This window comes from Pelecanus crispus, chromosome 23 (genome assembly GCF_030463565.1).
Source record: "Pelecanus crispus isolate bPelCri1 chromosome 23, bPelCri1.pri, whole genome shotgun sequence".
In the NCBI taxonomy this organism is placed as follows: domain Eukaryota; kingdom Metazoa; phylum Chordata; class Aves; order Pelecaniformes; family Pelecanidae; genus Pelecanus; species Pelecanus crispus.
The window spans coordinates 1,839,446-1,866,848 of NC_134665.1; the positions used below are offsets into that span (position 1 = coordinate 1,839,446).

Genomic DNA, 27,403 nt, shown 5'->3' on the forward strand with positions numbered 1-27,403 from the left:
TGTCCCTGACGCCCTCCAGAAACCTCTCTGACTGCTTGCATCCTGCCATCTTGCAAGCAGGTCTCAGGGATGTTCGAGTTCCCCATGAGGATCTGGGCATGACACAGACACTTCCCCACGCGCTTTCAGGAACACTTCACCCACATGCTCTCCCCGAGCCGGGGGGTCTGCAACACGCTGCCACCACGATGTCACCAGCACTGCCTCTCCTCTGCTTCTGAGCCACGTGCTCTCTCTCAGGGTCTCGACCGTCCCGTATATCTGAGCTGCTCCTTCAAATAAGAGGCACCCCCGCTCCTCCTCTCCCCCATCTCCCCCAGAGAGCTTGCATCCCTGCACCGCAGCACTCCAGCCGTGCCCTGCCCCGCACCTCAGTTATTCCAACAATGTTTTAGGTGTGTGACTGCATGCAGAGCTCTAGGTACTTTGAGGTTCCCAGGCCGTGAGTGTTTGCACTTGAGGCAGGGGTAGAGACAGAGATCCTTCTGCATCATCCCTGAGGTCCCTCTTGTTCCCTTTGCCTGTCACCCTTTGCTTTGTAGCCCTGTCCACCAGCACCTCCCCTGACCGTGGGTCGTAACCTCCCTCCTCAGCCATTCCTAGTTCAAAGCTCTTCTCACCATTTGGTAAGCTTGTTGCCAAAGACGCTGTGTCCTACCGACTCTTCTGTCATCCCCTCCTGTTTAGGCCCCGCACTGCCCAAGGATAACCCGGAGCATCCACAGCGTCAAAGGGAATGGGAAGCTGAGAACACCTCCTGGCTTGCTTTGCCCAGCACCAGCAACATTACAATGGTAATGAGCCACTCCCTTGCTGGGCCTCTTGGCCGCGGCATCAGCAGGAGCCTTGTGTGAGCAAAGGCATCCAGAATCAGTGGGCTTGGCATGGCCTCAGTGTCCCTGGGGAGAGGGTTGCTGCTGTCCCTGAGCAGGGACTACAAAGGGCTGCACTGCAGTGCCCCAGCAGCAGCTCCAGCCCTCCTGGCCACCAGCAAGCCCTGCTCCTCTGTAGGGCCAGCACGCTGTGCCCACCACCCCAACCCTCCTGCCTCCCCCTGAGGGCCCTCTCTTCTCTTCCTCCACCACACACTGACTGCAGCCTCTGCTTCCAGCTTTCCTGCGGGCACTGCTGCCAGCACTGCCAGGCCATCTCTGGCCAGAGCTGCTCTCACTGCTCAGCTAAGCAGCGCCATCAGGGCACTCGGTGTGACAGCTCTTCCCTGCCTTCCTTCCTCCCTCCCTCCCTCCCGCAGGCGTTTGGAAAGTACCTCCAGCCTTCGGAGAGGACAGGCATCGTCCTCATGGCCATTGAGGCCATGAGAGACTCAAGCATCTACGACGAGGAGGAGGCGAGCAGCATCCTGGCTGTGGCCATGAGAGAACCTGCCTCCTGGCTGACGGACGTAAGAGGCCTGTGGCTGCCCTGCCCCTGCCCTTGAGCCCTTTCAGGCGTTGTTCCTCCCTCCATCCCTCCCTCCCTAACCCAGGCGCCTCAGGCACCTTGAAGCCATTTTAAGCCAGCAGAGTAGGATGGCAAGGCCAGCACTTTCAGAGGCAGCTGAGGAAATGGCTGCGCTCCAGTGGCAGCACCATCCTCACCTGTGTGCCCTCCAGGTGCCAAACATCGTGAGGGGCATCTATCAAAACATGGAGTGCATCCGCACGGCGTCAGCCCGGCACAGCTTGGACTTGCTGCTTCTCCTGATGACCGACCAGTGCCCCAGGGAAGTGGTCACAAGCCTCCTGAAGCTCTCTCCATCGTCATGCGACAGGTGCTGACCCCAAAAGACTTTCTGCCTGCCAGACCCACGGAAAAGTGCAGGGCATCCCCGAGGAGCAGGGCCCTCCACACCACCACGCTTTCCAGCCCTGGCGGGGCAGCCAGGCCCGCAGTAGCCAAAGCTGGCCAAGCCAGCCCAGAGCCCCGCCACGAGGTTCCTCCCTGCCCCACGGGGAACACTCTCTCAGCCCCCTCCTCCTTGCCCAGGCAGGGACCCGGGCACTCCAAGCCAGGGGGCGGGAAGGGCCGCGGCTGCAGCACAGCCTGGGTCCGGCAGGGCTGGCCCGGGCACAGTGTGGTGGCCGAGGCAGCCCCGCTGACAGAGCGCTCTGGGCCCGCAGTGCTGCTCTGGCCATGTGGGATGTGATGCTTTCCCAGCCCCACACGCTGGTGAAGGTCTTGAGGGAGCTGCTCAACAGGCTCGAGGACCAGCGGCTGCGCAGGATGTTCGGCTCCAACACAGAGGACGCCTGCATCCCGCACTTGGCTGTGAGTGACCAGACCAGTCCTTGCTCTGCCTCAGGGCTGTGCCTGCCTCTCCAGGAAAACAGGCACGGCCCTCTCCCCTCCCATCTGCCCGCAAATGGTCACCTCCTCCAGGACATACGGGCACAGCCCCTTAGGGCCAGCGGGGACCTGCCCAGCGCCAGGTTCCCCTGGGTGAGCCACGCAGGGCCACCCCAAACTGCTTGGGGCCCGGTGCACAGGCACAAAGCCCAGGCAGCCCCTGCCTGCCCAGGCAGCGCTCTGCTTCCCCGCTGCCTGCATCCCCCCGCCCCGCTCTGCACACTGGAAACCTGGGGCAGGGCCAGGGCAAGGGCAAGGGCAAGGGCTGCCTCGGGGGCGGGGGCAGGGGCAGAGACGTGGCCATGGCCTCTGCACAGGCTGAGCGGGCTGCAAGGTTGGGGACAGGAGACACTCCTCACCACTCGCGTCTCGTGCCTCCTTTGTGGCAGCTCTTGCTCTTCGAGCGCTCCTCAGAGGCGTCAGAGCAAGAGGCTGCCGATGCTCAGAGGACAGGAGGAGCCGGCACAGACGACCACGTGGTGTGTGGCGAGGCGCAGGGCACGGGGGTGCCAAGCGGCCCTCCGCGGGCAGAGCTGCCCCCAGGACAGGCTGTCTGGCCCCGCTGCCCTTGCCCTGAGCTGCCAGGGGGAACCAGGAGCCGCACGGTGCGGGGAGCCCTGCGGGCTCTGCCAGTCTCTCACTGCCGCCTTTGTTTCAGCTGCTGGCCTCCGGCGACATTAAATCAGAGGACTTTGCTGGCCTGTACAAAGTCCACAGGTACCTGAGGCGGCCAAGCCTGGTGCTGCTCTCGCTGGTGCTCAGAGGCCTCCTCACGCTGTCGCAGAGACCTGAGACGGTGAGCAGGGCAGAGTCAAGTGAAGCCCCACGTTGGCAGCGTGGGGCTGGGGCAGCGGGTAACACGCACGGGGGCTTGGCCTGGACTGGCAGTCAGGAGGTGGGGTGACGGCTCCAAATGCCCTCGCTGTCCCCTTCCCGGGCCACAGGGTCCTTCAGGCTCGCACCTTGCCGCTGCAGCGCAAGGAGCAAGGCTCCCTCAGCCAGCTGCAGGAGCTCTCGCTCCTGGCGCATCCCCGCGCTGTCGGGCAGGAGTTTCTGCTGCGCACCGAGGCAGCCAGCGCCAAAGTGCCTCGGTGGCGGGAGCGCTGTCCCCAGAAGAAGCGTCCTGCTGAGAGGGGGACGATGAGGTACAGCCGATGCTACGGGCTGCCTCTGGGGCCTGGGGCAGCGGGCCTCTCTCACGAAGGGGTCACAGCCCGCTCGTTGCCAGCTTGGAGATCGCTGCCCTTCCCCGCACCCTGCGGTGCACAAGCCGTGGGGGTCCGCAGAGCGCTGCCACGGAGGGGCCTGGTGGCTGCCTGGGGAGCTTTCCAGGCCCGGAGGGTTACCAACCCCTGTGCCCGTTTGGGCCAGTCGGGAAAGGGGGTGGCTGAGCAGGGGACACGCAGCCTTTCTTCTCCTGCCCTAACTTCCCTCCCCGCTGCTATCCCCGTGTCCCCATCAGCGCGCCCATGGCCACCGCCTGCCAGGAGGCTGCTGCAGGGATTCCTGTGCCGCCTGCCCTGCCAGGAAGCCCGACGGGAGGCTGCTGCTTAGTGGCCAGAGCACTTTTGCCAGGGTGGTCTTTCACCGCTTCGCAACCAGGAAATTCTGTGCTTCACACAGGCAAGAAAGATGCTGGTCCTGCTGCCGGACATCCTGGAGAGCCAGCAGAATGCCAGCACTGACAACAAGAGGAAGGCCCTGCTTGTCTTCAGAAACGTCATGGGCCATATGAAGAGGAAGGAGGCCAGCCTCACGGCTCTGCAGCTGGCGGAGAAGCTCCTGCCGCTCTTTGATGACGTAAGGCTGCTGTGGGAGCCTGAGCCCCACTGATGGGCCCTCCGCAAGGACAACTGCCCGGCAGCCCAGCCCTGTGGCAGCCCTTGGCCAGGGCTCTTCCCCTCCTCACGCCCCCGCGCTCTCGTGGGGATGGCTTCTGGGCTCTGCAGCCCCGCACGCCTTCTCCCTCACAGCTTGATGCCTCCGGGCAACCTGAGCCCCCCGGGGCCATTCAGCCGCGGCTGCAGATCTGGCCCACAGCTCCTGTGTGCAGAACCTGACTCCAAAGCAGCCCCCCTCACATCAGCCACGCTCACGCCCTTGCTCAGGGAGCGCCTGTTGCTAAAGTCCTCCTGTCCTCCTCCCTAGCAGGAGTCCAGCCAGCTGCGAGAGCTCTCCATCTGCCTCTTCAAAGACGTCATGCAGATGGCGGTGGGGAACGACAAGCGGCAGCTGAAGAAGAGCGTGCAGAGAAGCCTGCTCCCCCTGCTCTTCCGCATGAGTGACCGGACCGAGAGCGTGGCCGAGGTACAGATTTCAGGCCCCAGCGGTCATGCAGAGAAGGGCGTGCTGACACCACAGGGGTGGCCTGGGCATCAGGGAGGGGCAAGGGCTGCTGGCAGTTGGACTCTGGGCAGAGCTCCCCTCCTTGCCTGCACCGCTCCCCCCACTGCCTTCCTCCTCCCTCTGTGCCTCCTGCTGCAGAGGGGGACGGGGAGGTGGGGTCCCCTCCCATCCCCGCTCCCCCCAATCCGCCCTCCTCCAGCACACCCCAGAGGAAGGCTCCCACCATCCCCAGCGTGAGGAGGGGCGCAGAAGCTGGCACGGACATTTCCCACACCTGCCCTACCTGGTCAAGCCGGGCTCAGCAGCAGCCCATGGCCACCAAGGCCTGAACATGAGAGGCCCTAGAGGCTTCCCAGCTGCCCCTGCAGGTCTTGGAGGCCAGGCCTTTGAGCCCAAATCCCTCTCCACAAGCCCCCCAATCCCTGTCCCCCTCTGCAGGCCTCTCGGGAAGCCCTCCTCGTCGCTGCAAAGCTGCTCAAGTGGAAACAGCTCAAGCACCTGACCAAGACCCAGCAGGCATGCAGAATTGGGGAGTGCTTGGTGAGGACAACCCCCAAGCCCCAGGGCCCGCGCTGGACGAGGGCTGCCCCCTGTGCAGCTCTGCCTCGCCTGCCCTGCTCCAGCCCAGAGCCCACAGCCTGGAGCTGCATCCTCCTTCCCTGCCCTCAGGCACAGAGCCCCCCAAGGGCTCTTCTCCACGCCCCTCTCCCCTCCCCACCCTCAGCATGTTGCACGCCCGGCTGCGCCCTGGCTCAGAGGCTCTCAGGGCCTGCAGAGCCCGCTCTGCCTGCGCCTGCCTCTCAACCTCAGCCCCATGCCCTTGTGCTCTCTCCAGCTGCTGCAGGACAGGAGCAGAGTTGAAGAATACCTGAGTCAGAGCCTGCCATACCTGACGGATGCTCAGGTCACCTTGCGAGAGGCAGCCGTGAGCTTCATTGGTGAGCCACAGCCCCTGTGCCCCATGGGGTCCCTCTTTTGGCAGCCTGGCCCCAGCCCCAGCCGCTGCACTGGCAGCAAGGGGCAGCCCTGCGGCTGCCACAGCCCCGACTGCCCCGTGCAGGGCCTGGGCAGCCAGGGGCTCTGTGCCTCCCTCTCCCAGCCCTGCCCACGCAGCTGGCCTTGCTGGCAGCCTTGCTCAGTCCCACCCGCCCTCGCCTACTGTCCTTCCCTGGGCTCACCCTGCTGAGGGGGAGGAGGGTGTGCAGCCAAACCGGCAGAGCCGGGAGCTGCGCTGCTGGGAGCATGCTGGGGAGCGGGAGGTCTGACGCAGCTCTGTGCCTAGGGCTTGCCGCGCAGCACCTGAGGGACAACAGCGAGGAGAAGCTGTCTGAGATCTGCAGCGGTGAGCAGGGGCAGTGCTGTGTGTGCCGGGGCTGCTGGGGCAGGCCACAGGGCCTGGGCAGTGTGCTGCTGCTATGCCTCGCCCTGCTCCAGGGAAACGCTTTCAGGGCAGAGGAACACCTCCGGGGCATTCCTGAGCAGCACCTTCCAGCTCATCCATGTGTCCCACCTGCTCCTCCTGGCCAGGGAAAGGCATGGCTGGGGCTGGCATGGTCTGGAGGGGATGCCGCGGGGTCTCTGCAGATAGGTGGGTTTCAGCTCTGTTCTCTTTCCCTCTGTTGCAGCCCTCCAGCTTTTGGAGAAAGACGCCGAGCCCTCGCTCTCGTCCCTGGCAGCTCAGACCCTGCTGATCCTGAGAGCTCCAAGGGAGCAGCCAACAGCGGGGCAGAGCCTGTGGGCGCTGTGCTGCTGGCCCTGCACAGCCAGGCAGAAGTGAAGCTCTCCCCAAGACAACGGCTCTTTTGGATTAAAGCTGGAAGCACAAGCCCAAGGCCATGGCGTCCTTCCTTCACACGGGAACCACCCTGAGCGTGCCGAGCGGACAGCGCTGTTCCAGGCCTCTACCGCTGTGTGCAGGGCAGCTCACCCCTCAGCACACCACTGACATCACAAGCAGCTGTGCAACACAACTTCTTGCTCTGCCAACTCCTCAGACATCTCTGACATCATAATGACCGGCACCAGGAACGTTCCTGCTCCAGCCATACCACCTACACAGCTCCACGTGACATCACAAGCACCGCCAATACACAGCTGCATGCTCTGCCCTACTACATACACTGCCACCACAGGCATCACACGTAGATGTACGCGCCACGAGACACCTCTGTCTTGCGATGATCCGGGCATTTCTCCCACGCCAAAGGTGCCAGCCCCCAAAGCTCTGGCCGGCCCTCACTCTGGCCATCTGCCCTTGCCTTGCCTCAGACCATTCCCAATACACACACATTCTCAGGCTCACTCTCACTCCAGGCACAGACCAGCTCCCAAAGTACAATCATCCACCAATTTCTCCCACACCATAGCTCTAAGGCCTTAGAGCTGTTGCTGGTCCTCACATTCTCTTGCAAGCGCTTTCACACCCAAACACACTCTGCCCATCTGCCCTTGCCTTGCCTCCCAGCACTCCCAATACACATTCTCAAGCTCACGCTCAATCTCGGTACAGACCACCTCCCAAAGTACAATCATCCACCAATTTCTGCCACACCGTAGATCTAAGGCCTTAGAGCTGTTGCTGGTCCTCACCTTCCCTTGACAGCGCTTTCACAGCCAAAATCACTCTGGCCATCAGCCCTTGCCTTGCCTCCCAGCACTCCCGATACACATTCTCAAGCTCACTCTCAATCTTGGCACAGACCAGCTCCCAAACTACAGTCATCCACCAATTTCTCCTATACCATAGGCTTAAGGGCTAAGAGTTGTTGCTGGTCCTCACCTCCCCTGACAGTACTTTCACAGCCAAACACAGTCTGGGCATCTGCCTTTGCCTTGCCTCCCAGCACTCCCAATACACACACATTCTCAGGCTCACTCCCACTCCCCACACGTTCTCATACTTACTCTCACTCTCAGCACAGACCACCTCCCAAAGTTCAATCATACACCAATTTCTCCCACACCATAGCTCTACTGGCTTAGAGCTGTTGCTGGTCTTCACCTTCCCTTGCAAGTTCCTTCACAGCCAAACACACTCTGGCCATCTGCCCTTGCTTTGCCTCCCGGCACTCCCAATACACATTCCCATACTGTGTGTTTGAAATCGCTGGGCGTTTGCACTTTGGGAGCTGGTCTGTGCCGGGAGTGAGAGTGAGCTTGACAATGTGTATTTGGAGTTGGTGGTGGAAAGGCAAGTGCAAATCAGCATTGTGTGTTTCGCTGTGGAGGCGGTGGCCAGGAAAGGTAAGGAGGAGCGAGAGCTTTCTGTGCTGGCACCTTTGCTGTGAGAGGAATCACTTGACTTTTGCAGTATCGGAGCGGGGCTCTGCCTGTCATGACAGTGACACGGAGGGTTGGCAGTGTAAGGAGCTAAGCAAGCACGGAGCGCCACTGTGTGCGGTCGGCACAGCCCTGCTCTGCACTGCAAACTTCCAATGCTTTCTGCCACAGCAAAGCTGCCAGCACTCAAAGCTCTTGCTGCTCTTCAGCTTTCGTTGTGTGTTGTTTCACAGCCAAACACAGAGTGGCGCTCCGGGCTTGCTTATTTCCTTACACTGCCAGCTCTGTCTTACTGTCACGATCAGCAGAGCCCTGCTCGACACTGCAAACATCCAGTGACTTCTCCCACAGCAAAGATGAGAGCACTGAGATGAGCCACTACTCACAGGACTCATTCCGCATCATGGCCATCACTCCTCTCGGGAACAGACGGGAAAGCTCTGCATGACAAAGGCTGTCAGGATGCGCTCCAGAAGACCACTGCAAGAAGACCCCCGTCACCTAATCTCACAGAAATAATTCCAGCTCAGTGAAACAATTATTGAAAATGAAACACACAGAACAGCATCCACCATCAAAACTCTTTCAGTCGTAGTTTTAACTGCCGCAGAGCTGCAGGCTGGCGACCTTACCATCACCGTCACAGGACCCCAAAAGAAATGCTAACTGGCAAACAGTAACTCTGCCCACAGCCCGTATCTCTCCAGCCTTCAGAGGCAGAATAGCTCAGCCCACAGCTCTGCAGGTACAGACCAGCCCAGGCTTACAGCCTGTGTCTGCCTACTCCATCATCTGCCCAGAAAGTCAAATCAGCGGCTCCCGTCACGCAGCTCCCCCTGCCCAGGGCTGGGGCTGGCAGCACAGACAGGCCTGCATTTTGGGAAAGCCTTGGGGCCCAGAGCAATTCCCGGGCAGCTCCCTCCCGGCAGCTCCCTCCCCGGGCAGGCCCAGCCCCCAGCAGAGCCCTGAGGGAGGGCAGGGCTGTGCACAGCCCTTGCGCTGCTGAGAGAACAGCCCCAGGGCCATGGCCCTTCTCGCAGGCCGTCTCTCCGCAGGCCCAGTGTCCCGGCGGGCTGAGGAGCCGCTGCGGGCTGGGGGGCAGCGGGCGCAGGGCAGCCCTGGGAGGAGAGGCGCGGGCTGCCTGTGCCCGCCTGGCAACAGCCACGCCATTGGCCACAGCTGAGCCAATGAGCGGAGCCGGAGGCGGCCTGTCAGTCCCAGGCAGCCTGGGGCGGGGCCGGAGGGGGCAGAGGCCGAGCAGCCTGAGGGGAAATGGGGGGGGGGGAGCGGGGAGCTGCGGGGGTGGGAGGAGGAGGAGGAGGAGGAGGAGGAGGAGGAGGAGGAGAAGGAGAAGGAGAAGGAGAAGGAGAAGGAGAAGGAGAAGGAGAAGGAGAAGGAGAAGGAGAAGGAGAAGGAGAAGGAGAAGGAGAAGGAGAAGGAATCTCCCCATGCGGGTGGGCCTGGGGACAGGGACCTGGAGACCTCAGTGCCCTGGGCCCCAGCATGGCCCAGCTCCCCAGCCCAGCCCCGAGTGCTCAGCGCCAGGGCCAAGGCCACAGGCAGGGTCCGAGCGGTTCCTGCTGCTGCCCCGAGGGTCGCCAGCCCGCGCCCTGAGAGCTGGAGGTGGGTGTCTGATGTGCGCAGGGCAGGGGAAGGCGGAGTGGCCTCCTCTCCAAGAGACGGCTGCAGGCTGTGGAGCGGGCGTGCTGTGGTGGGGACAGAGCAGGTGCCTTTGCTGTCCCCAGGCCTGCACGTGGGTCTCATGCTCATGGTCGGCTCCACCTCTGTTGACAGCCTTTGATAAAGAAATGTGCTGCCTGCAAAAGGCCTGCCCTTGGGCCTAATCCTGCACCCTAATATTGGCATCACCTTGCAGGGTGGCCAGGAGTGGGGAGAAAAGCCCAGCTGGGAGGAAAACAACTGCCCAGCTTTGGGTTTTTTCTTGGTTTGCTTGTTGGTTTTGCTTTCAAAATAATGCTATTTAGGCTCTAAAAAAAACCTGCAAGGAAGAAGGTAGCAGGCGTACCAGGCTGGCCACATTTCAAGCCTGAATGCATTCAACAGCTGCACAAACCACCGCTCACTCCCGCTGTGCACACTCCACCGCCTGCCTGCAGGTACAGGCAGCCGCCCTGTTTCTTGAGCGCTCCCCAGGAGCAGCAGCACCAGGCAGCTCAAAAAACCCTCCTGCCTGCAAAACCTTGAGCAGGGGTTAATGGGGGACAATTTCTCCTCTCTTCAGGCCTGCTGGTTAAAGACTCGTCCATGGAGAGATGGCTCAGGACCACGGCAGGGCCAGCGGCGCTGCTTTCTGGATGCCATGGCGGCGATGGGCAGAGGGACCGGTTGTCAAATCCCAGGTCTGGGTACCCGTGTGGGGTGTGAGGGTCCCCCCTGCCTGGCTTTTCCCAGCAAAGTCGCAGCCAGTGCTGTCCCCGTGCTGCAGCCCCGGGGCCAAGGCTGAAGGAGCCGGGCATTTCTGTGGGTGCTGCACCCTGCCGGGCCCCAGCGCTGTCCGCCTTGGGCTTCCGCCGCTGTTCTTTCCAGCTCTGCTTTCTGCCAGGGCCGGGGCACCGCAGAATGTCTTGCCTGCTCCCCACAGCTCTCCTGACCCACGCCTGCAGCTTGTACGCTTTGTCCAGAGCACCCAGTATGTGATTTGGGGGTGGCAGGTCTCTCTTGTGGCACCCTGGTAACAGGGAGAAAGCAAACGCCATCGCTCTCTTTTGCTCTTTGTCCCCAGGGTGAGCAAGCGGAGATGTCCCATGTGCTGGAGAGCGTCCTGCAGGGAGGTGACAGCGGATTGCAGAGCAGCGCTGAGACCCGCCTGACAGCCAAGGCGCGCGGTGGCCGCAGAGCAGCCCAGGTGAGCTGGTTCTCTCGGAGGCCCCCAGAGCAGCCACGGCTGCCCCGAGGGGTCTTGTGGGGAGGACGGGGTCATCTGCCTGGTGGCTGTGGCACAGAAACGATGAGCTGAAGCCCCGTGGTCATGGCTGGCCGGGTCAAAGTCTCCGAGTGCCTCAGCCATTCTCCCCAGGAGTGTTTAAGCTGGGCACTTTTCCAGGGTTTGAAGACGGATGGTGGTGATGTCCTGTTGGCTCCGTCTCACTCCCACTTCAAAGTTGTGATGTCCAAGATCCGGGGCCACATGAAGGCCCTGGCAGAGATCTCCAGGGAGTTTGTGATCCATTTTCTGGTATTGTAGGGCTACAATGTGCTAGGGTTATGGGGTGACAGGGTTATGGTATGCCAGAGTTTAAGCGAGTTACAATTAAAGCTTGTTTCTGTTATGGAGAGAATCTAGGTTTGTTGGCCCTTGACTATTTCAGGGTGAACTGAGCAGTCAGGATCCAAAGTCTGTTCTGTGTAAGGCAATCGGGTGGCAATGTGCGGTTGGAGCCCTTTGATTTCAGTGCTGTCCTTTAGTCGGAATGTTGCAGTGTTTTTGCTGAGGCATAAAAATTAAAGGGATAAAGCAGATCATCCTCACCCACACACACACCTTCCCCCCAGCTCCAGGTGAACAGCCAAAATCTCTGGGGGTACGTTGTTTTATGAAACGTGTATCAGATATCCAGCATCAGGGGAGCTGTGTACAGCGAATGGCTGCAGGTGCCTGGGGCTTGGCTGGTGTCACCTGGAAGGGAAAGGGAACAAAGGTGACCGTGGGGACTTGTTACCAAGTACGTTTATTTGTAATTTCTCATTGTACGTTGCTGTATGTGTGCCTTGCAACATTTAGCTCGCAGTACTTCCTCCTCTCCTCCCCCTCTTCCTCCTCCCGACTGTCTTCCTCCACCTCCTGTTCCTACTCCTCTTCATTGTCATCCTTTTACCCTTCTTTTCCTCCTCCTCTCTGTCCTCCTGTTTGTCGTTGCTGTAGTTGTCCTCATCCTCCTCCTCTTCCCCCCCTTCCTCCCACTTCTCCACAACTTCATCCTAATCCTCCTTCTCCTGTTAGTTGTCCTTATTCTCTTTTTCATCCTCTTGCTCATCTTCTTCTTGTTTCTCCTCCTCCTTCTCTTTCTCCCCCACCTCCTCCACTGCCTCCTCTTTGTTCTGTTCATCTGTTCATCCTGTATGTCACCCTCCTCTTCCTTCTCTTCATCTTCTTCCTCCTCATCGTCCCATTCCTCTTCATTCTCCTCCTCCTTATGCCCCTCTACATCCTTACCCTACTCCTCTTCCTTCTCTTTTTTCCTCTTCTTTCTCATGTTTGTCCTCCTCCTCCTGTTCTGTGTCTTGTTCCTCTATCTCCTGCTCCTCCTCCTGCTCCTCCTTCTTCTCTTCCTATTCTTCCTCCTGCTCCTGGTGCCACCTGTTCCTTTTCTGACTGTTCCTCGTGTTCCTCCTCCACCTCTTCTTTCTCCTCCTCTCACTCCTCCTCATGTTTGTCCTCCTCCTCCTGTTCTGTGTCTTGTTCCTCCTTGTTCTCATTCTCTTTCTGTGTTCCTCGTCCCCTTCATCCCCTTCCTCCTCCTCCTGCTGTCCATCAGTTCATCCTGTTTGTCTTCCTTCTTGTTCTCCTCCTCCTGTTTGTCCTCTTGTTAATTCTCTGTGATGGGGTCATCACAACGTGGTTGGTTGGGTGCCTGGGAGTCGGTGATAGATGAAGGGATTCCCCGTTTAGAAGCAGCTTTCCATATGTCCTTTCCTTGTGTCAATGTGAGAAAAGCGACAGGCTGACAGTGGGGGTTTTAAAGGGTTTGCGGGTTGGAGAGAGCAGGGAAATGAGCTCATTCCACTGGGCACTCTGTCCTGTGCTGCTAAAAGGTGGTCTCGGGCTAATCGATTCTGTGTTACCATTTGTGGTGATAAATTCATTTCTTCCTGTAGGGCTGTAATACTCCCTGCTGTTTCATTAATGGCTTTTTCTAATTCTCTTGACACATTTGCAGTAGCTCGCTCTAGTTTTGCAACCCCTGAGCGTGGGATAAAAGCTGTTACAGACAGGGGGAACGTAGTGCCACGTGCCATCAGAGGGCTGTAACACTTTTTCCCATAGCTATCAGTAGCTAGGAGCTCCAGAGGCAGAAGAGATACTGGTTCTAACCTGTGTGGGAGGTCTTAATGCACTTAGAATCCACTTTTCAGCTCAGCTGGAGGGTTAATCCTCAAGTGCCCTTTCTTCACCTATCCAATATTGCCCTGGTGCTTGTGCAAATAGGGCAGTCTGATCTTCAAATGAGTCTGAATGATGCAAATGATTTCCTGTGCAAGGGTTAGCATGTGCCGGATTGGGCTGTTCAGGTAAACCAGTGAGGTTGGGACCCAGAGGAGATGGCTCAGAGCATCAGGATCCTCTGGGCCCGTAGTGGCAGCCAAACCCTTACCATTACCATTAGTTTGATTGTGGCTTCCTGCAGAACAGCAAGTGAATCTCTCTGCAAACATCCACGTTGTCTGGCAGTGTGCAGGGCCGGATGAACTCCCTCCAGGAAGAAATGGCCAGCGTGATGGCTTATTTGAATGGGTTTCATGTAAGGGCTTCTGGAGAATCTCCCTTGCCCGCTCAGTGGATGTGGTAGATGGGAAGGTTTGGAGGAATGTGTGGAGGAATGGCGATTGCCTTTAGGGAGAGCTCAGGGTTAGGAGGAAGAGGGCGGGGCCGCCGTGCCCCCATGACGCGCGCCTTTTGTCATAATGCGCTGGGTGAGGTGAGGCGCTGGCGGCAGCCCGTGCACTTGTCGTCCAGGAAAGCCCTGGGCGGAACGCTGAGGCCGGGCGCCCGAGTGGCCGTAGCGAGCGGTCGGGCCTGGGAGCGCTGCGTGCGAGAGAGGGAGCGGAGGAGGAGCCGGGGCCGCGGGGGCCTCTCCCCATCGTGTGGCCGCCCGGCCGGGCTGCGAGGAGGAGCATGTCGTGCGTCCACTACAAGTTCTCCTCCAAGCTGAGCTATGATACGGTCACCTTCAGCAGCCTCCACATCCCCCTGTGTGACCTCAAGCGCCAGATCATGGGCCGCGAGAAGCTGAAGGCGGCCAACTGCGACCTGCAGATCAGCAACGCCCAGACCAGCGAAGGTGCGTGGGGGCGGCGGGCGCGGGGCCTTGGGCACCTAAAGCTGCCTGTTTATCTGCAGATGTGTCCTGGTTTTGTCTGGGCCAGAGTTGGTTTTCTCCCTAGTAGCTGGTGTGGTGCTGTGGTTTGGATTTAGCATGAGAATAATGTTGATAGCACACTGATGTTGTAGTTGTTGCTCAGGAGTGTTTGTGGCAGTCAAGGACTTTTCCGCTTCCCATGCTCTGCCAGGTGCAGAAGAAGCTGTGAGGGGGCAGAGCCGGGAGAGCTGACCCAAACTGGCTGGAGGGCTGTTCCATACCATAGGGCGTCATGCTCAGTATAGAAAGTGGGGGGAGTTGGCTGGGGGGCAGCGATCGCTGCTCAGGGACGGGGTGGGCATCGGTCGTCGGGTGGTGAGCAACTGCGTTGTGCATCACTTTGTGCTTTGTATGTTCTTTTATCATTAGTAGAAGCAGTATTACTATTTCTCTTCCTCTGCTGTCCTATTAAACTGCTGTTATCTCAACCCATGGTTTTTACCTTTTTTCCCCCCCAATTCTCTCCCCCATCCCCACGGGGTGTGGGGGGAGGGTGAGCAAGTGGCTGTGTGGTGCTTAGTTGCCAACTGGGGTTAAACCACGACAAGATATTTAAACTATGTTCAGGAGAATGTCTGTGAAGAGGCTTAAGAGCACACTGTTAGGGGTCCTAGGGATGCCATTGGATTGCATGGCACGCATAGGTAGAGATCCATTTCAGAAGTCTTGTATTTTTCTACTACTGTTGAATGAAATTGTCAAGAGCTTTTGAAAAATGGTTACTTTGCCTGAAGGGCTTTGCTGCAGAAGGGTCTGTGAATGTTGTCTTGGGTTGCTAAGGTACTGTCAGCTTCACACATGCCAGCAGGCTGAGTGGCCAACTGGCTGGCGTCACTACTGGAATGGTTGGGTCTGTGTCAAACAGAGCCTTAAAACCAGACTGATGGATGGTCCTAAATGTGATGGAGCCCAATTCTTATCCCCAGGAGAAGAAACGTTTTGAGATAGGCCGAACATGTGGCTTTTCTTATAGCAGGTGAGGAACAGAAAGCAAAGTTTTAGAAGAAAAAGTGATGCTCATAAAGATGTTCCCCCGTAAAGTGTTACTCTAATGTACATCATACCAGTTTTACAAAGTGTGTTGCTTTGTTTCCATACGTAATCAGAATCCGGTGAAGAAAAAGTGTCTGCTTCCCTAGGTTCTGTTAAGCGTGGTGTTCCCTAAAGGTGAGGTTAAAGAAGGAGTATCTGTCATGCTTTAAAGAGCATCCCTCTTGTTCACCAGTGAGCAGATCCTCCTCTAGGTCGGTTGTGTTGCCCTTTGACCTTTGTAAAAGGAGTCTAAAATTTTAAACTTGGTCTATTAGTGACACAGGTGCTTCCTGAAGCTTTCCTAAGGGTGTTTTCCATGTGAAAATGCAAAAATCCCCCCGTGGTTTTCAGAGCAAAGCTAGAGAATACATTTCAGTGTAATGTATACGTATGCCAAATTTTTTCTTGAAATGCATAACCATGAATTTCAGTTTTTATTCATCAGATGTAGATGCTTAAACTCACTAGAAGTAAACAGGATTTTAAATGTCAGTGGAAAAAAAGGATATGATGGACTCTTTTGAAGATCTGGGAAGGCAGACTGGATGGTTGAGACCTATTTTGAATGTTGGGGGGGCAGGGGTGTCCTCTTCCATGCTTCCTCTAGAGGCGTGTTCTATAAAGGCAGAATTCCCTTCAAAAAGCCTGCACTCAGGAATGATGCATTTCAGCTTGCCGCCTCCTCTTAATTTGATCTGAACTTCTTGACCTGTCTTTTAGAATAGATGTTCTCACAGTGTTGTGGAAGAACTGTGAACTGCAGAGCTCAGGATTCCTGAGTGCTCTTTCCTGCCCTGTAACATTCTGACTCCAACCCCTTGGAGCATGTGCTATTGTGCTTCTCAGGCAAGAGACAACAAACCAACAACCAAACAGCAAGCCCCAGCTGGGACCTGACCTGGTCTTAGTGCAGATGGCAGGCTGTCTTCTGTGTTCTGTCAGTCCTGAGTGACCTTGGAGACCAGTGTGCTGCTGGCATTCAAACTGTTTTAAATGAATGGAAAAGATTTTGCTGCTTGTGTGTGATTATCAAACGTGAAGACTTCTAGGAATGTCCCGTTAGTGTGTTGAGACGATAAAAGCGCAATGTTATATAGAAAGCTTTGCTTTCATCCCTGTGAAGGGATTGCCTGAAGTGCTATGTCATTACATAGTAATAGACATTCTTACAAACTGAATACTGTTTTGTTCTGTATTTGTGTTGTTTTCAGAATACACAGATGCTAATGCGCTGATTCCAAAGAACTCATCAGTGATCGTTCGAAGAATCCCTGCTGGAGGAGTCAAAGGCACCAGCAAAACCTATGTTGTGTAAGTATCCATACAGCATTATACCCTTTGTTAGGGCTTTCAGTGTGTTAGCTGGTTTTGTGGATGTTAGTTTACAGAGGCATTCCGATTGCATCTTTGTTGTTAAAGCTGCTGTTAATTTTGGTTGTCATGAGGTAGATTGTAATGTATCTGTCCCAAAGTCGACGGGCACATGGGGTTTGAACTGGAGCAATGGTGACTTTTAAGATGATTCTCTTGGGCTTGTTCTTGGGCTTGATTTTGCTGAGACCCAAGTTGTAGGTGCTGTTTCCTCTACCTGAGTGGTCATTATTAAATCTTCTTGCTTCTATTGCTTTTATAGTGAAGAGAGATAGGCATTGTAGTGTGAACTCAGAATTTGTTCCCATCTCAGAAGAGTCTGATTGTTGGGGTTTGACTCTTTCTTGCCTTTGGGGGAGGGAGGGTGGGATATGGCAGGTATTCTTATGCCCCAAGGCTGGGGTTTTGCATCCTAGCTGTAGAGGAAAGAGCAAGGGTTGCCAGCTGGCGAACCATGCAAAGAAGAAGTTCCATTCATAAGGGATTCGTATCAGTTTCCTAAAGACAGCATCCGTTTCAGGCAAGAGAAAAAGAACAATATCCCAAAGTGTATTGCCTTTTGAGCGAGTACAATGAAGGAATAGTTAATCCTTTCCAAACCTGAAACGCAGGAAGCAGTTTAGCACGTTGCCAACTGTTGCTAGTTCTCTTTCTACATCTGTTTTTACCCTAAGCTGACATCTGTGCTCCAGGTTTTAGTTCTGTATTCCCAAGATTTATGGAGGACAGAGAACTGGGTGTATTGATTAAAATGACAGCCACTCAAATGCCATCCTGCCTACAGCATCATTGCTGTCATTTCTGTATTCACACAGTCCAGTTGTGTATCAGCTGCATTAGCACTGTTTGAATGGTCACGTTTTCCAGCCTTCTTAAAGATAGGCCTCTCCACCACAGTTAGTAGGTGTTATTAGCTTGTGGTTTTGCCATGACCTTCTGATGTGGGTTCCCCATAAATAAAGTATACTGATGAGTTACAGTGTGTCTCGAACAAACAGTACAGCAGCATCCTGGTGCCCGTGAAGCACTTGCAAGCAAAAAAACCCTGAATTTGTGGGCACATTACTGCAGCAGTTGTTGCAGTGCTTTCAGGCACTACTGAGTAATTCTGGACGCCACGGCGTTGTGCTTATAAACATGGCCTTGTTTTGGGGGTTAATTTAAGGATGGATGCTCAGTGCTGCCTTGTGAATGCATCCTCCGTTTCTGGTTGGGTGGCACCCTCTCCTGGTATTGTAATGCTGCCCTAAAGTGAGAGGACAGATGCTGCTGGCATCAAAGCTCAACTAAATCCCTGTGTGTGGGGACAAGGAAACAATGGCACTGCTGTTGTAACGTTGAAAATTAGCCGTGCAGATTAGCTTTTGATTCCTCCAGCTGGAAACATTGCAGAAACTGCTGGTAGGGTGGTTAATGTTTGGGAATGATGAATGCATGCTGTAATGGTGGAGAGGCCTTGAAAATGTGTTACTGCCTTGCAGTTTGTTCTTGAAGGAGAATGTACAAAGAAACCCCTGTGTGCTGATCTCAAGCATTTCCTTGTACTTCCTCATCTTCAGGAGGTACGGGCTCTATTTTTAAGTTCTGATCACCTCCATTTCTCTTCCAGGAGTCGAACGGAGCCAGTGAGTGGACCATCAAAACCAGTACGTAAAAGCACAATCTGACACTTTTTTCTGCACACTGCACTTAATTCTACACAATGTAGCCTGGTATAAATTTTCCAAACAGTAACTTAATCTGTTTTCCAGTGGAACATAGTATATGTTGTAAATAGAATGTATTTGATTCAGCATCGTAGTGTGTATGTTTGTATTGGTTGTTGTGTGCTTTTGTTCCTTGCAACACAAATTGTCTGGAGTGCATTTTTTGCCATTTTCACATTGTATCACTTAGCTTTTGTATTGAAACTCTTTTTTTTTTTGCCTAATGTTTTTTGAAAATCCATTACTGTTCAGCTTGGTACTGTTCCTTACTTCTGATTTGGGGGTTCAAACAAATATGATGTCACATATCACATACATTTTGAGGACAGTTCTGTGCAGCTAAATGATTCCTTTCCATGTCCTTAAATACCTGGGTATTTGTTCCTAAAACTGAATGATTGAAGTGATATTGCTTGGGCCCCTCTGAGTGCATAAATGTCTTTCATAGATTGCTGTGAATTTAAACATCATTGCTACACAAAGTGCTATTGTCAAGTTCTGCATTTCATCTTTCCACTTTATTGGATGAAGCAGTTTAGTTGAATAGTTTGTCTGCAAATGGAAATACCTAAACCCCAGTGTACAAATTTTGGCACAAGTTTAGAGCCTGGTGCATTTGTGGGTGAAATCCCTGTGTTTTGTCCTAACCTCTGCCTGCAGTATGCTTTTGGAGCTGGGTGACTTCAGGGTTGGATGCTGCTTCAATTTCGCAGAGGTTAAGCCTGTCTTTAGTGTACCACCATATGATGCTAAACATATGGAGAAGGAATGATGAAGTGAGGAATCTTTTTCTGCATGTAGAGATCTTTTTTCCCAGAGTCTGCTAAAAACTGCTGCCTTGAATTCTTCCACTGCGTTAGGCACTAAAGGACAAGAGCGTTTTCCACGGAAGGCTTTTAATCTCTCTTCTGATCCAGTTAGTGACCCCTTGAGGAGAGCTGTTCAGTTTACATTGTGAAATGTTATTCTACGCTTTTGAACAACTTCAGGCATAATAAGCAGTGATTCGAGTGTCTTTCTGCTAAGGTTTTACTGGTGTGAGCTTCACTGCTGCTTGTGGCGTAATAGAATTGAGTATACTGGAAAAGGAACAAGCGAGGAGTTCCCCTTTTTCCTTGTGGAAAAAGTGCCCTCCAGTCTTAGTTCTCAACAAACACAGCAGTCCATTACGAACCAGTGGCCTGAGGACTTCATTCTTGCAAGCCCTTCCGTAGGGAGCTGGGAGGGAGGAGTGTGGCTGCAATTTATTCTCATAAATCCCTTTTTAGCTGAAAATTGGCAGCTTCCTTACCCCTGTGACTCTTAAGCAGTTGTGAGCATTTGACAAGGGTCCCTCTCTGAGATAGTCTGGAGCAGTAAGTTGATCTCAGGCGGGTTTGGTGAGTTTGGTTTCTTCTCATTAACCACAGAGGCACTCTGGAGCTGTCACAGGTTTGGACGCTTTTTTGAACAAATACAGATTACACTGGGTTGGAAATGCCTCTTTCAGTGACACTCAGAGGATATGGTGCAGCCTTTCAGACTGCAGTAGAGGTGAACTATTGCTGTGTTTTGATTGTAGAACTTGAATATGTGTTTAATGTTTTGTGCACAGATCGATGACTCTTCTGGATCTATTTCTCTGGCCCAGCTTATTAAGGTATATCTAGATCTATTCTTGTCAAATGCTTAAAACCAAAAGTGTTTGCTTTGTATTTTTAAATCTTATACGGTGATCTATAGCTGGATAACTCTTGTAATGTGAACAGAACTTTAATTTAGATTTTACTAATTTAAAAGTATTTATTTTAACTGTAAAATATATGCGTATTTTGATACTGTCCTGTAAAGAGTAGTTGCCAGTCTGGGAAGATAGAAGGGGAGTACCTTATCAGCCTCAGCATAATGTTGCCGTATTACGCACCTTCCAAGACACAAAGCAGCAGCACTGCAGAAGCTGTTTACCGTTTTTCATACGTTTCATTCATTTTGTGTTGGAAACTAACACAACTTTCAGAGAAGAATTATATGGTCTGTAAGTTATGGACATTTCAGGGCGGGTTGCAACACCCAAACGAGAAGCGTTTCTGGAACATGGACGATTGCGTGGCTATTTCTGAATTTCTAGTCACGATAGTTATAGTTCCGTTCTGTGAATGCTGCAGAGTTTCATACATCGTAGTACATCTACAGTGGACAGCACAATCTAATTTGTTTGAGCGCAGGCTGTCAATTGTGTAAATGTACCTGACTGTTTATAGGAATATGCCAGTGTGTATGTGTGGCATATTAGCAGATGGGACCTTCTGAAACTGTTGCAATGCCGTGTTTTGCTGTGGAACTGCTTGCGTTCTGTGCTCAACAATGTGTAGCTTTGCCTGGTGATTGCACTAGTGATTGCACTTTGTGCAAAGGCGTAGTGCTAGCCAATGGAATGAATGGTCTTTCGAGTGACAAAGATGAGAGAAGGCAGGGCCTAGTGCAGAGGATCTGCTTCTTTCTTCTGAAAATAAAGGCTGGAGTTCATTTCCAAGAAAGAGAAATCTCTTCCCACTCGTAATTTCTTCCCTCATGCACTGCAGAAATTACACTGTGTACATTTGGCCAAAAAAAAAAAAAAAAATTAGTTTGGAAGGTATCCACTAGAAGAAATTGGACTCCGTTAGTGCTGTGCCTAAATGTGTCCTTGGTTCTGTAAACTCACGTGAAGTTTTCCTCTGCAATGTGAAAAACTGTCCAAGTGGTGTAGACATTTCAGCTTTTGAGAACATTTAAAGAAAAATACAGGAACATAACATAAAGCAGCTCAGAACTGTTACTTGCGCTGACCTCCTGAGTGCAGACTGCCTTAGCATGGAGGCAATGTGTTGTAAAAAGTTTTACGGTTTGTTATTCCTATGTATTAAATGCCCTGTTTGAGTTTTGGTCTATTCCTAGGATGTGTTTTTTGTGTTTTGGAAGTGTTCTGTAAACCGTTTGGGTTCAAACAAACTAGTCAAGTATCTGTAAAGTTGTCTGTAAATGTTAATGGCAGTGACTTCATAGATGTTGATCTGGATGATGTTACAGTTGAGAAAAAACTGTCTATATGAAACAACCATTTAATAAAATACTGAAACTAGATGGTTGCTTTTGTGAATGAATGCATCTAAAAGCAAAAACATGTGCTGTTGATCTGAAAGATAGGTGCTTGAAGGTCCAGGTCATTTACAGTCACTCCCTTCGTCCCTGCTTGTGTCTGGACTAGTGTGCAATAAAAAACCTGACCAAATACTGGTCAAACAAAAGCAGCTGGCTTCAAGAATATGAAGACATAGTTGTGCGTAAGGTTTATATTACAATTTGTCTGTAAAAAGGACACAGTCAGCTGGAAAAAAGTGCAGGTTTTGCTTCCTGTAGTTACATCACTTCATGTGAAGAAGTTAGTAGGGGGGAACATGCAGTTTGGACTGCCTACAGCACATGATGGTGACATTTCTACTGAAAAGAATCCTTTGTCTTGCTGAGGGATTCTAAAAAGCTTGATTCCTTTTCATGCTTCTGTGTCCAAAGCTCAGTTTCAGCAAGCAGAAACAACTTCCCTGACTGCTAAGTTGAGTGTCCTTTTAATGCTGCAAAAGGTAAATCATGATAGTGGCATACATCTTTCTCAGTTAAATGTACAGAGGAGATCTTCTCCTTCACATAGTCTGGAGCTTAATATCAGTTCAAAAATACTGGACAGTGTAATTGTTTCTACGCAGAGCTTGAGTCCACGTGGAAGAAAGTGGGACTGGTTCCACAAGCCTTTATGTAAAGTGCAGACAGAACCCAAGGTTTTGGGTGCCCAGGAATGCTCTTGTCAAGCAGGTTAACGGGCACCCAACGCCCACGTAAGGGCGTAAGGACTCCCCAGAACATCTTCAGCACAACTCTGTTTTATATGAGTAGCTGTTTTGGTGCAGCCTCAGCTGGCGTTGTGCTGCTCTTTATGGGACTGGGTGAGTGCTGTGGTCTTTGGCCGTGGGGGCTTCACTGTGTTTCTCATGCGTGTGTCAAATCCTGACCTGTTAAACAGACTGCCAATCTGGCTGAAGCCGATGCTTCCGAGGAAGATAAAATAACAGCGATGATGATACAGTCTTGCCAGGAATATGATCCATCCAAGTGAGTGTTGCTGATGTCAGATCTGTTCTTTGAAGATGATGGAAAAGCTGAAAGGATGCTTGTTGGAACAAGAGAGACACCTTTGCATACCTTTTTCTTTTTTTCCCCAAAATCTTTCAGTTACCTGAAGAAAGCCTTGGGTCCACCTCCACCATCTTACACTTGCTTCCGTTGTGGAAAACCTGGCCACTATAGGAAGAACTGCCCAACACATGGGGTAAGATTGTGGGGGACTGCTGGTGTTCGGTAGTTTGTCATTGTTTTCACCTTGGCAGTCATGGAACAAATACAGAAACGCTCCTATTAAGAGTTGTTTCTCTTGGGGTGAAACACAGAGGTTACCTGGCAATGTTGCAAAGCCCTTCAAACTCCCAGGGAAACCTGCAATTACAAATGCAAAAATGTCTTTTTTCCAGGCCATAGACATTGAATATGTCCATAGACCTTTCTGTGTGGACTTTCACGCACATTTTTGTATATTTCAATATCGCTGGAAATGTTTCTGGTTTTAGCTCTTTTTCATGACTGGTTGCGGACAGGTTTTAGGATTCCGTCTAAACCCAAGATGTTTCTGTTGACCCCATCTTGTGACTATGTGCGTGTTTTAGGTACACAAGCCTCTGGTTGAGTATTCATGCCATTGAACGTTCGTCACTGAATGCATATGCATGAGGTCTGAATTCAGCCTTCATCTAGAGATGGTGAACACAAGTTTCCCCAGCGAGTGATTCAGAGCAGCGAACTGAGCTCTCACACTGAATTGCGCTGGGGAGGAGGAGCGGGTTTGTGTCTCTTCTCCGAGTGGATGGCGAGCGCAGGGATATTTCCCCCTTCAGGAACCTGAAGTTAAGCCAAAGAATGTCAAATGAGTTCAAAACGCTGCTCAAGCCTTTTGAACGTCCTGGCTCTGTTCTTTTAGGAAAAGAAGTATTTTAGTTGAGCAACCCTTACGCTGGGTACAAGGAGAGCACTAAAGGCTTTTGCTGCTTCAAATAGTCCTTGAAATGTCATTTGAAGTGTGGGTCTTGAGCTGAGATATGTCTGCGTTTCTTTCCTTAACAGGACAAACAATTTGAGTCTGTTCCCAGAATTAAAAAGAGCACAGGAATTCCCATGAGTTTCATGGTGGAGGTGAAAGATCCCAACACCAAGGGTGCTATGCTGACGAAAAGTGGAAAATATGCAATACCAGCTATTAATGCGTAAGTAGGGAATTAATTGGACTGACCACAAAGGGAAGGAGAGAAACGATGTGTAAACGTCCGAGTGGCAATGCAACCAAGTTGGCCAGCATCTGGAATAACGGGAGAGGAAGCATTGTCATTGTAGCTTAACCTTAAAATCTGTGATACTTTCTACCATTAAAATAGGGCGGTCCTTCTGTTCCTGCCCCTGCAAGTTGGTGAAACTTGTGGTATGCTAAGAATGTGTATTTCTGCAAAACGTTTCAGTAGTGTTTACAGCGGAGTCGGTCTCTGTGAACGCTCATTTTGCTTCTGGGTTATGCTTCAAAGGCTTCCTGCAAAATGTAACAAAGAGCTGTTGGACTGAGCTTTCCTGCCCCCCTGACTTTTATCCAATCCCATGTGTGAAACAGACTGAAGTTTTCCTGTGGCTATAAACTAAGAAAAAACTACTGTGTGCTGACAAGAGTGGCTGTTTTCAAATGCACTTGGTAGCACTCGTGTTTTTCTGTTGTGGATCTCCTTTTGTAGAAGCTGTAACACAGACTTCCTCCATTAATCAAACGTAATTACTCAGAGACTAACTTTACCCTGAGCCTGCAATTTACACTTACCCTCTGGCAAAGGAGAGGTGGGATTCATTTCACCTTATTTCTAGGTGTCAAGGAATTATTTTTCCAGTCTGAGCTGGTTTCGGAGTTGATCCAATGAATGGGAGAGTTCTGCAGAAGGAAAATTCTTCCCCCCTCCCTCTTCTAGTGCTGTGGCTACAGAAAAGTAGTTCAAACGAAATGCCTACATGTTAGAAGGCTAATGGGGAGTGAGAAGGATTCCACCTATTCTCTTCCTTTGATAAAATCCAAAGCTTGGAAAAGTTTTCCTTTAGCCATCTTTAACTTCTTCCTTTTTCCTTCCCCACCCCGCCTCCAGGGAAGCTTATGCTAGAGGCAAGAAGGAGAAGCCTCCCTTCCTACCAGCGGAGCCGTCCTCCTCCTCCTCAGCTGATCCTATTCCAGAGGAGTTGTTGTGTCTCATCTGTAAAGATCTCATGACAGATGCAGCTGTTATTCCCTGCTGTGGGAACAGTTACTGTGACGAATGTAAGTGTTACTGCCCTGTCTGTTCATGCAAAACATCACATGTGATCTTCGGAAAGCAGAAATAGGAGATAACAGAATTGCTTTATTACCACTTCTACTTAATACTTCAGTATACCCTGAACAAGAAAGGACTCTTCTCGTATAAAGGAAAAAAAATGCAGAAAGCTGTTTCCCCTTTTCATGTATCTGGTTAAGTCCTCTTTACATGGGAAAGGATGAGTATGAGAAGAGTGCATCACTGTGCAGGTGATTACAGTATTGGATATGGAATGCATTTAGTTTGTCCACAGTCCTTTCCCTCATACAAAATTATACAGCCAGCTCTGGTGCCTGACTGTGCTCTGCAACAAAGGGAGAGTCAGGCATTTAATCCACGTTCTTCTCCACGGGAGAGCTGGTTAAAACCTTCACAATTCAAATCTACTAATGGTTTTTTGAGACGTGTTTTATTCATTAACCTGGAGGTTGGTGACTTCTCGCTGTACTAGACAGTGGAAAAAAGACTCGTGGGGACATCAAGACACAGCCTACTCTACATCTTCAGGTGTGACAGTAGTGAAATATCAAACCTGTACGGTTGTGTGCTGCATACGAGACATTTGTGACACTATTGAACTTTTATAGCTTCATGCTCTCAATTCCAGACCACATTCACCCATTAATCATAGACGTGTTTTGAGAATTGATTAGAAGCCAACAAATGTCCTCACTTTGGCTAAAACCTTTTTTGATGGTTCTAATTATTCACAGGCATTAGAACAGCGTTGCTGGAATCTGAGGAGCATACCTGCCCAACGTGCCACCAGACAGACGTTTCGCCTGATTCTTTAATTGCCAACAAGTTCCTACGCCAGGTGCCATGATGCCTTTTACGTAAACTGTTTGTAAGACAAGTCTGTTTGTGAAAAGGTGAAAGGGAAGCAAATACTAATTTACATCTCCTTTAAGCAAGGCTAAATGGAACAAGGCCAAATTTACTTTTGAAATCCATGATCTGTTGTTACAGAAGCTTACAGCCTGGCACATTCAGGTCACACTTTTGTTTAAGATGATTGCCTCGCTTTCAGATTTGGTGTTAACACTGAAGGACTTTAAATACAGATACTCTGAGTCACCAGTCATTAATAACAGTGTCTAATGGGATGTGTTCATATATCTGTATGGTGATTTATTTTAGGATTGACAGCATTTACAGGAATACCAAAGCAATTTTACTCTATGGAGGCTTTTGTTGGTGTATCTCCTGAAGTTCCATATTACCTTTTTGTCAATGTTTTTCTGCCTCTAGGCTGTGAACAACTTCAAAAATGGAACTGGCTACACAAAAAGGCTCCATACACAAATTCAGCAGCAACAGCAGCAGCAGCCACCGCCACCACCACCACCACTCCTGCCCGTCACACCTCCTGCTGCTCTGGTGAGTGCCGCTCAACTGTCTAAACCTTCCCCTCTGTCAATCAGCAGTCTGTTGGAAGAGAAGGTAAGTTTTATTTCAACATATGCGCTGATTCCTGTATTTTCGTAGAGCTTATTTTCCAACTGTTTGCATTTATTCACAAGGGCTACCAGGTTCCTGTACAAAGGCAGCCAGCATTAGCAAGTGTTGTGGGCCCCCAAGGACAACCAATACCCACAGCTGGTAAGTAACTGTAACTTCAGGATTTCCTGAAAAGAATGATCTTCAGACCAACTGAATGGATTTTTTTTCTTTTTTGCCTCCCCACTCCAGTAGGTCATCCAGTGAGAGCCAGACCAATTCGCTCAGCAGGTGGCAGAGCAGGCTGGGAACTGTGAGTATTCTACAGAAATTCAGTAGATGACCACTTGTAACCTGTTAAACGAGGCCGTAACACGACTTGTACAGCAGCTGGTTTATAATGAACTGAGTATGCACAGATCGCTGTTTACACGTGCTTTTGCTAAGGAACTGATGAACTATAAAAAGATTCAAGAAGAGCATAGGCATTCATTTTCCAGGTAACTGCTTTCCATGTCCATAAAGGAGAAGCAGATTGTCTGGAAGAACCAGGAGGAGTTCCACTCCACCTCTCTTGTTAGGTGGATTGGGTGACTCAAGGGATCAGCAGTGATAGGAGTTGCACATGTAGGTTGCTAGCTCAGCTCTGGCAGAGATTCAGGTTGACCAATAGTTGTCCTTTGGCAGCCGTTGTTAAGGAACATGCGTCTCTTTTACTAAAGCTTCTCTGCAGTGACATCCTTCACCTCCTGACAGCCGTGAGAGGCTGGAAACTGAGTAGTGTAGTTGCTGGATTTTCTGTGTCTCCCTATTCTGAGTGTAACTATGACCTCAAAGCACTTTGGAGGAGATACGTGAGAGAAATGGTCTTCATTTCCTCTTTTGTTTATTTCTGGAGGATACATGGAGAGACTTTAACCTGGACTGCAAACTGGTGGCTTTCGCTAGTATTCCATTGACATTGTTGAGCTTTTCGTAGGAATTAAGAGATCAGGCTTGTTTAAGGAAATGTTAAATTGGTGAAGGACTTTGAGAGGAGGAATGATGCTAATGGCCATAGGTGGAATAACGTGAGATGGTTCTTTAAAAAAATAATAAAAGAAAAAACTTGTGAAGAAAAAACTCAGGGTAGCTGATGTTTTCTATTCCTCAAAATCACTTGGGCAGGAGTCTGAATAACTCTGTTGGTCGTGCTCTCAGGATCTTTCCTGGAGTAATGGCATTGAGTCACATGAAACCAATCAAGAGCTGTGGTAGTTCATGTGATAGAAGTGAGTGGAAATAGCCTTACCCTTCCTGGATGTTTTTACACTAACAAAGCAGCAGCTGTTGTGTCTTG

General features: G+C 51.6%; 1 protein-coding gene across 1 annotated transcript; it reads left to right on the forward strand.

The window, feature by feature from the left end:
* The first annotated feature begins 13,825 nt into the window (after positions 1-13,825).
* LOC142595832 (E3 ubiquitin-protein ligase RBBP6-like) lies at positions 13,826-25,450 on the forward strand. The gene is made up of 9 exons (XM_075724677.1): positions 13,826-13,991; positions 16,313-16,412; positions 19,247-19,388; positions 19,773-19,817; positions 22,215-22,303; positions 22,424-22,520; positions 23,366-23,505; positions 24,418-24,587; positions 25,338-25,450. Exons 1-9 carry the CDS (start codon positions 13,826-13,828, stop codon positions 25,448-25,450), a joined length of 1,062 nt encoding a protein of 353 aa, XP_075580792.1.
* The last annotated feature ends 1,953 nt before the right edge of the window (positions 25,451-27,403 follow it).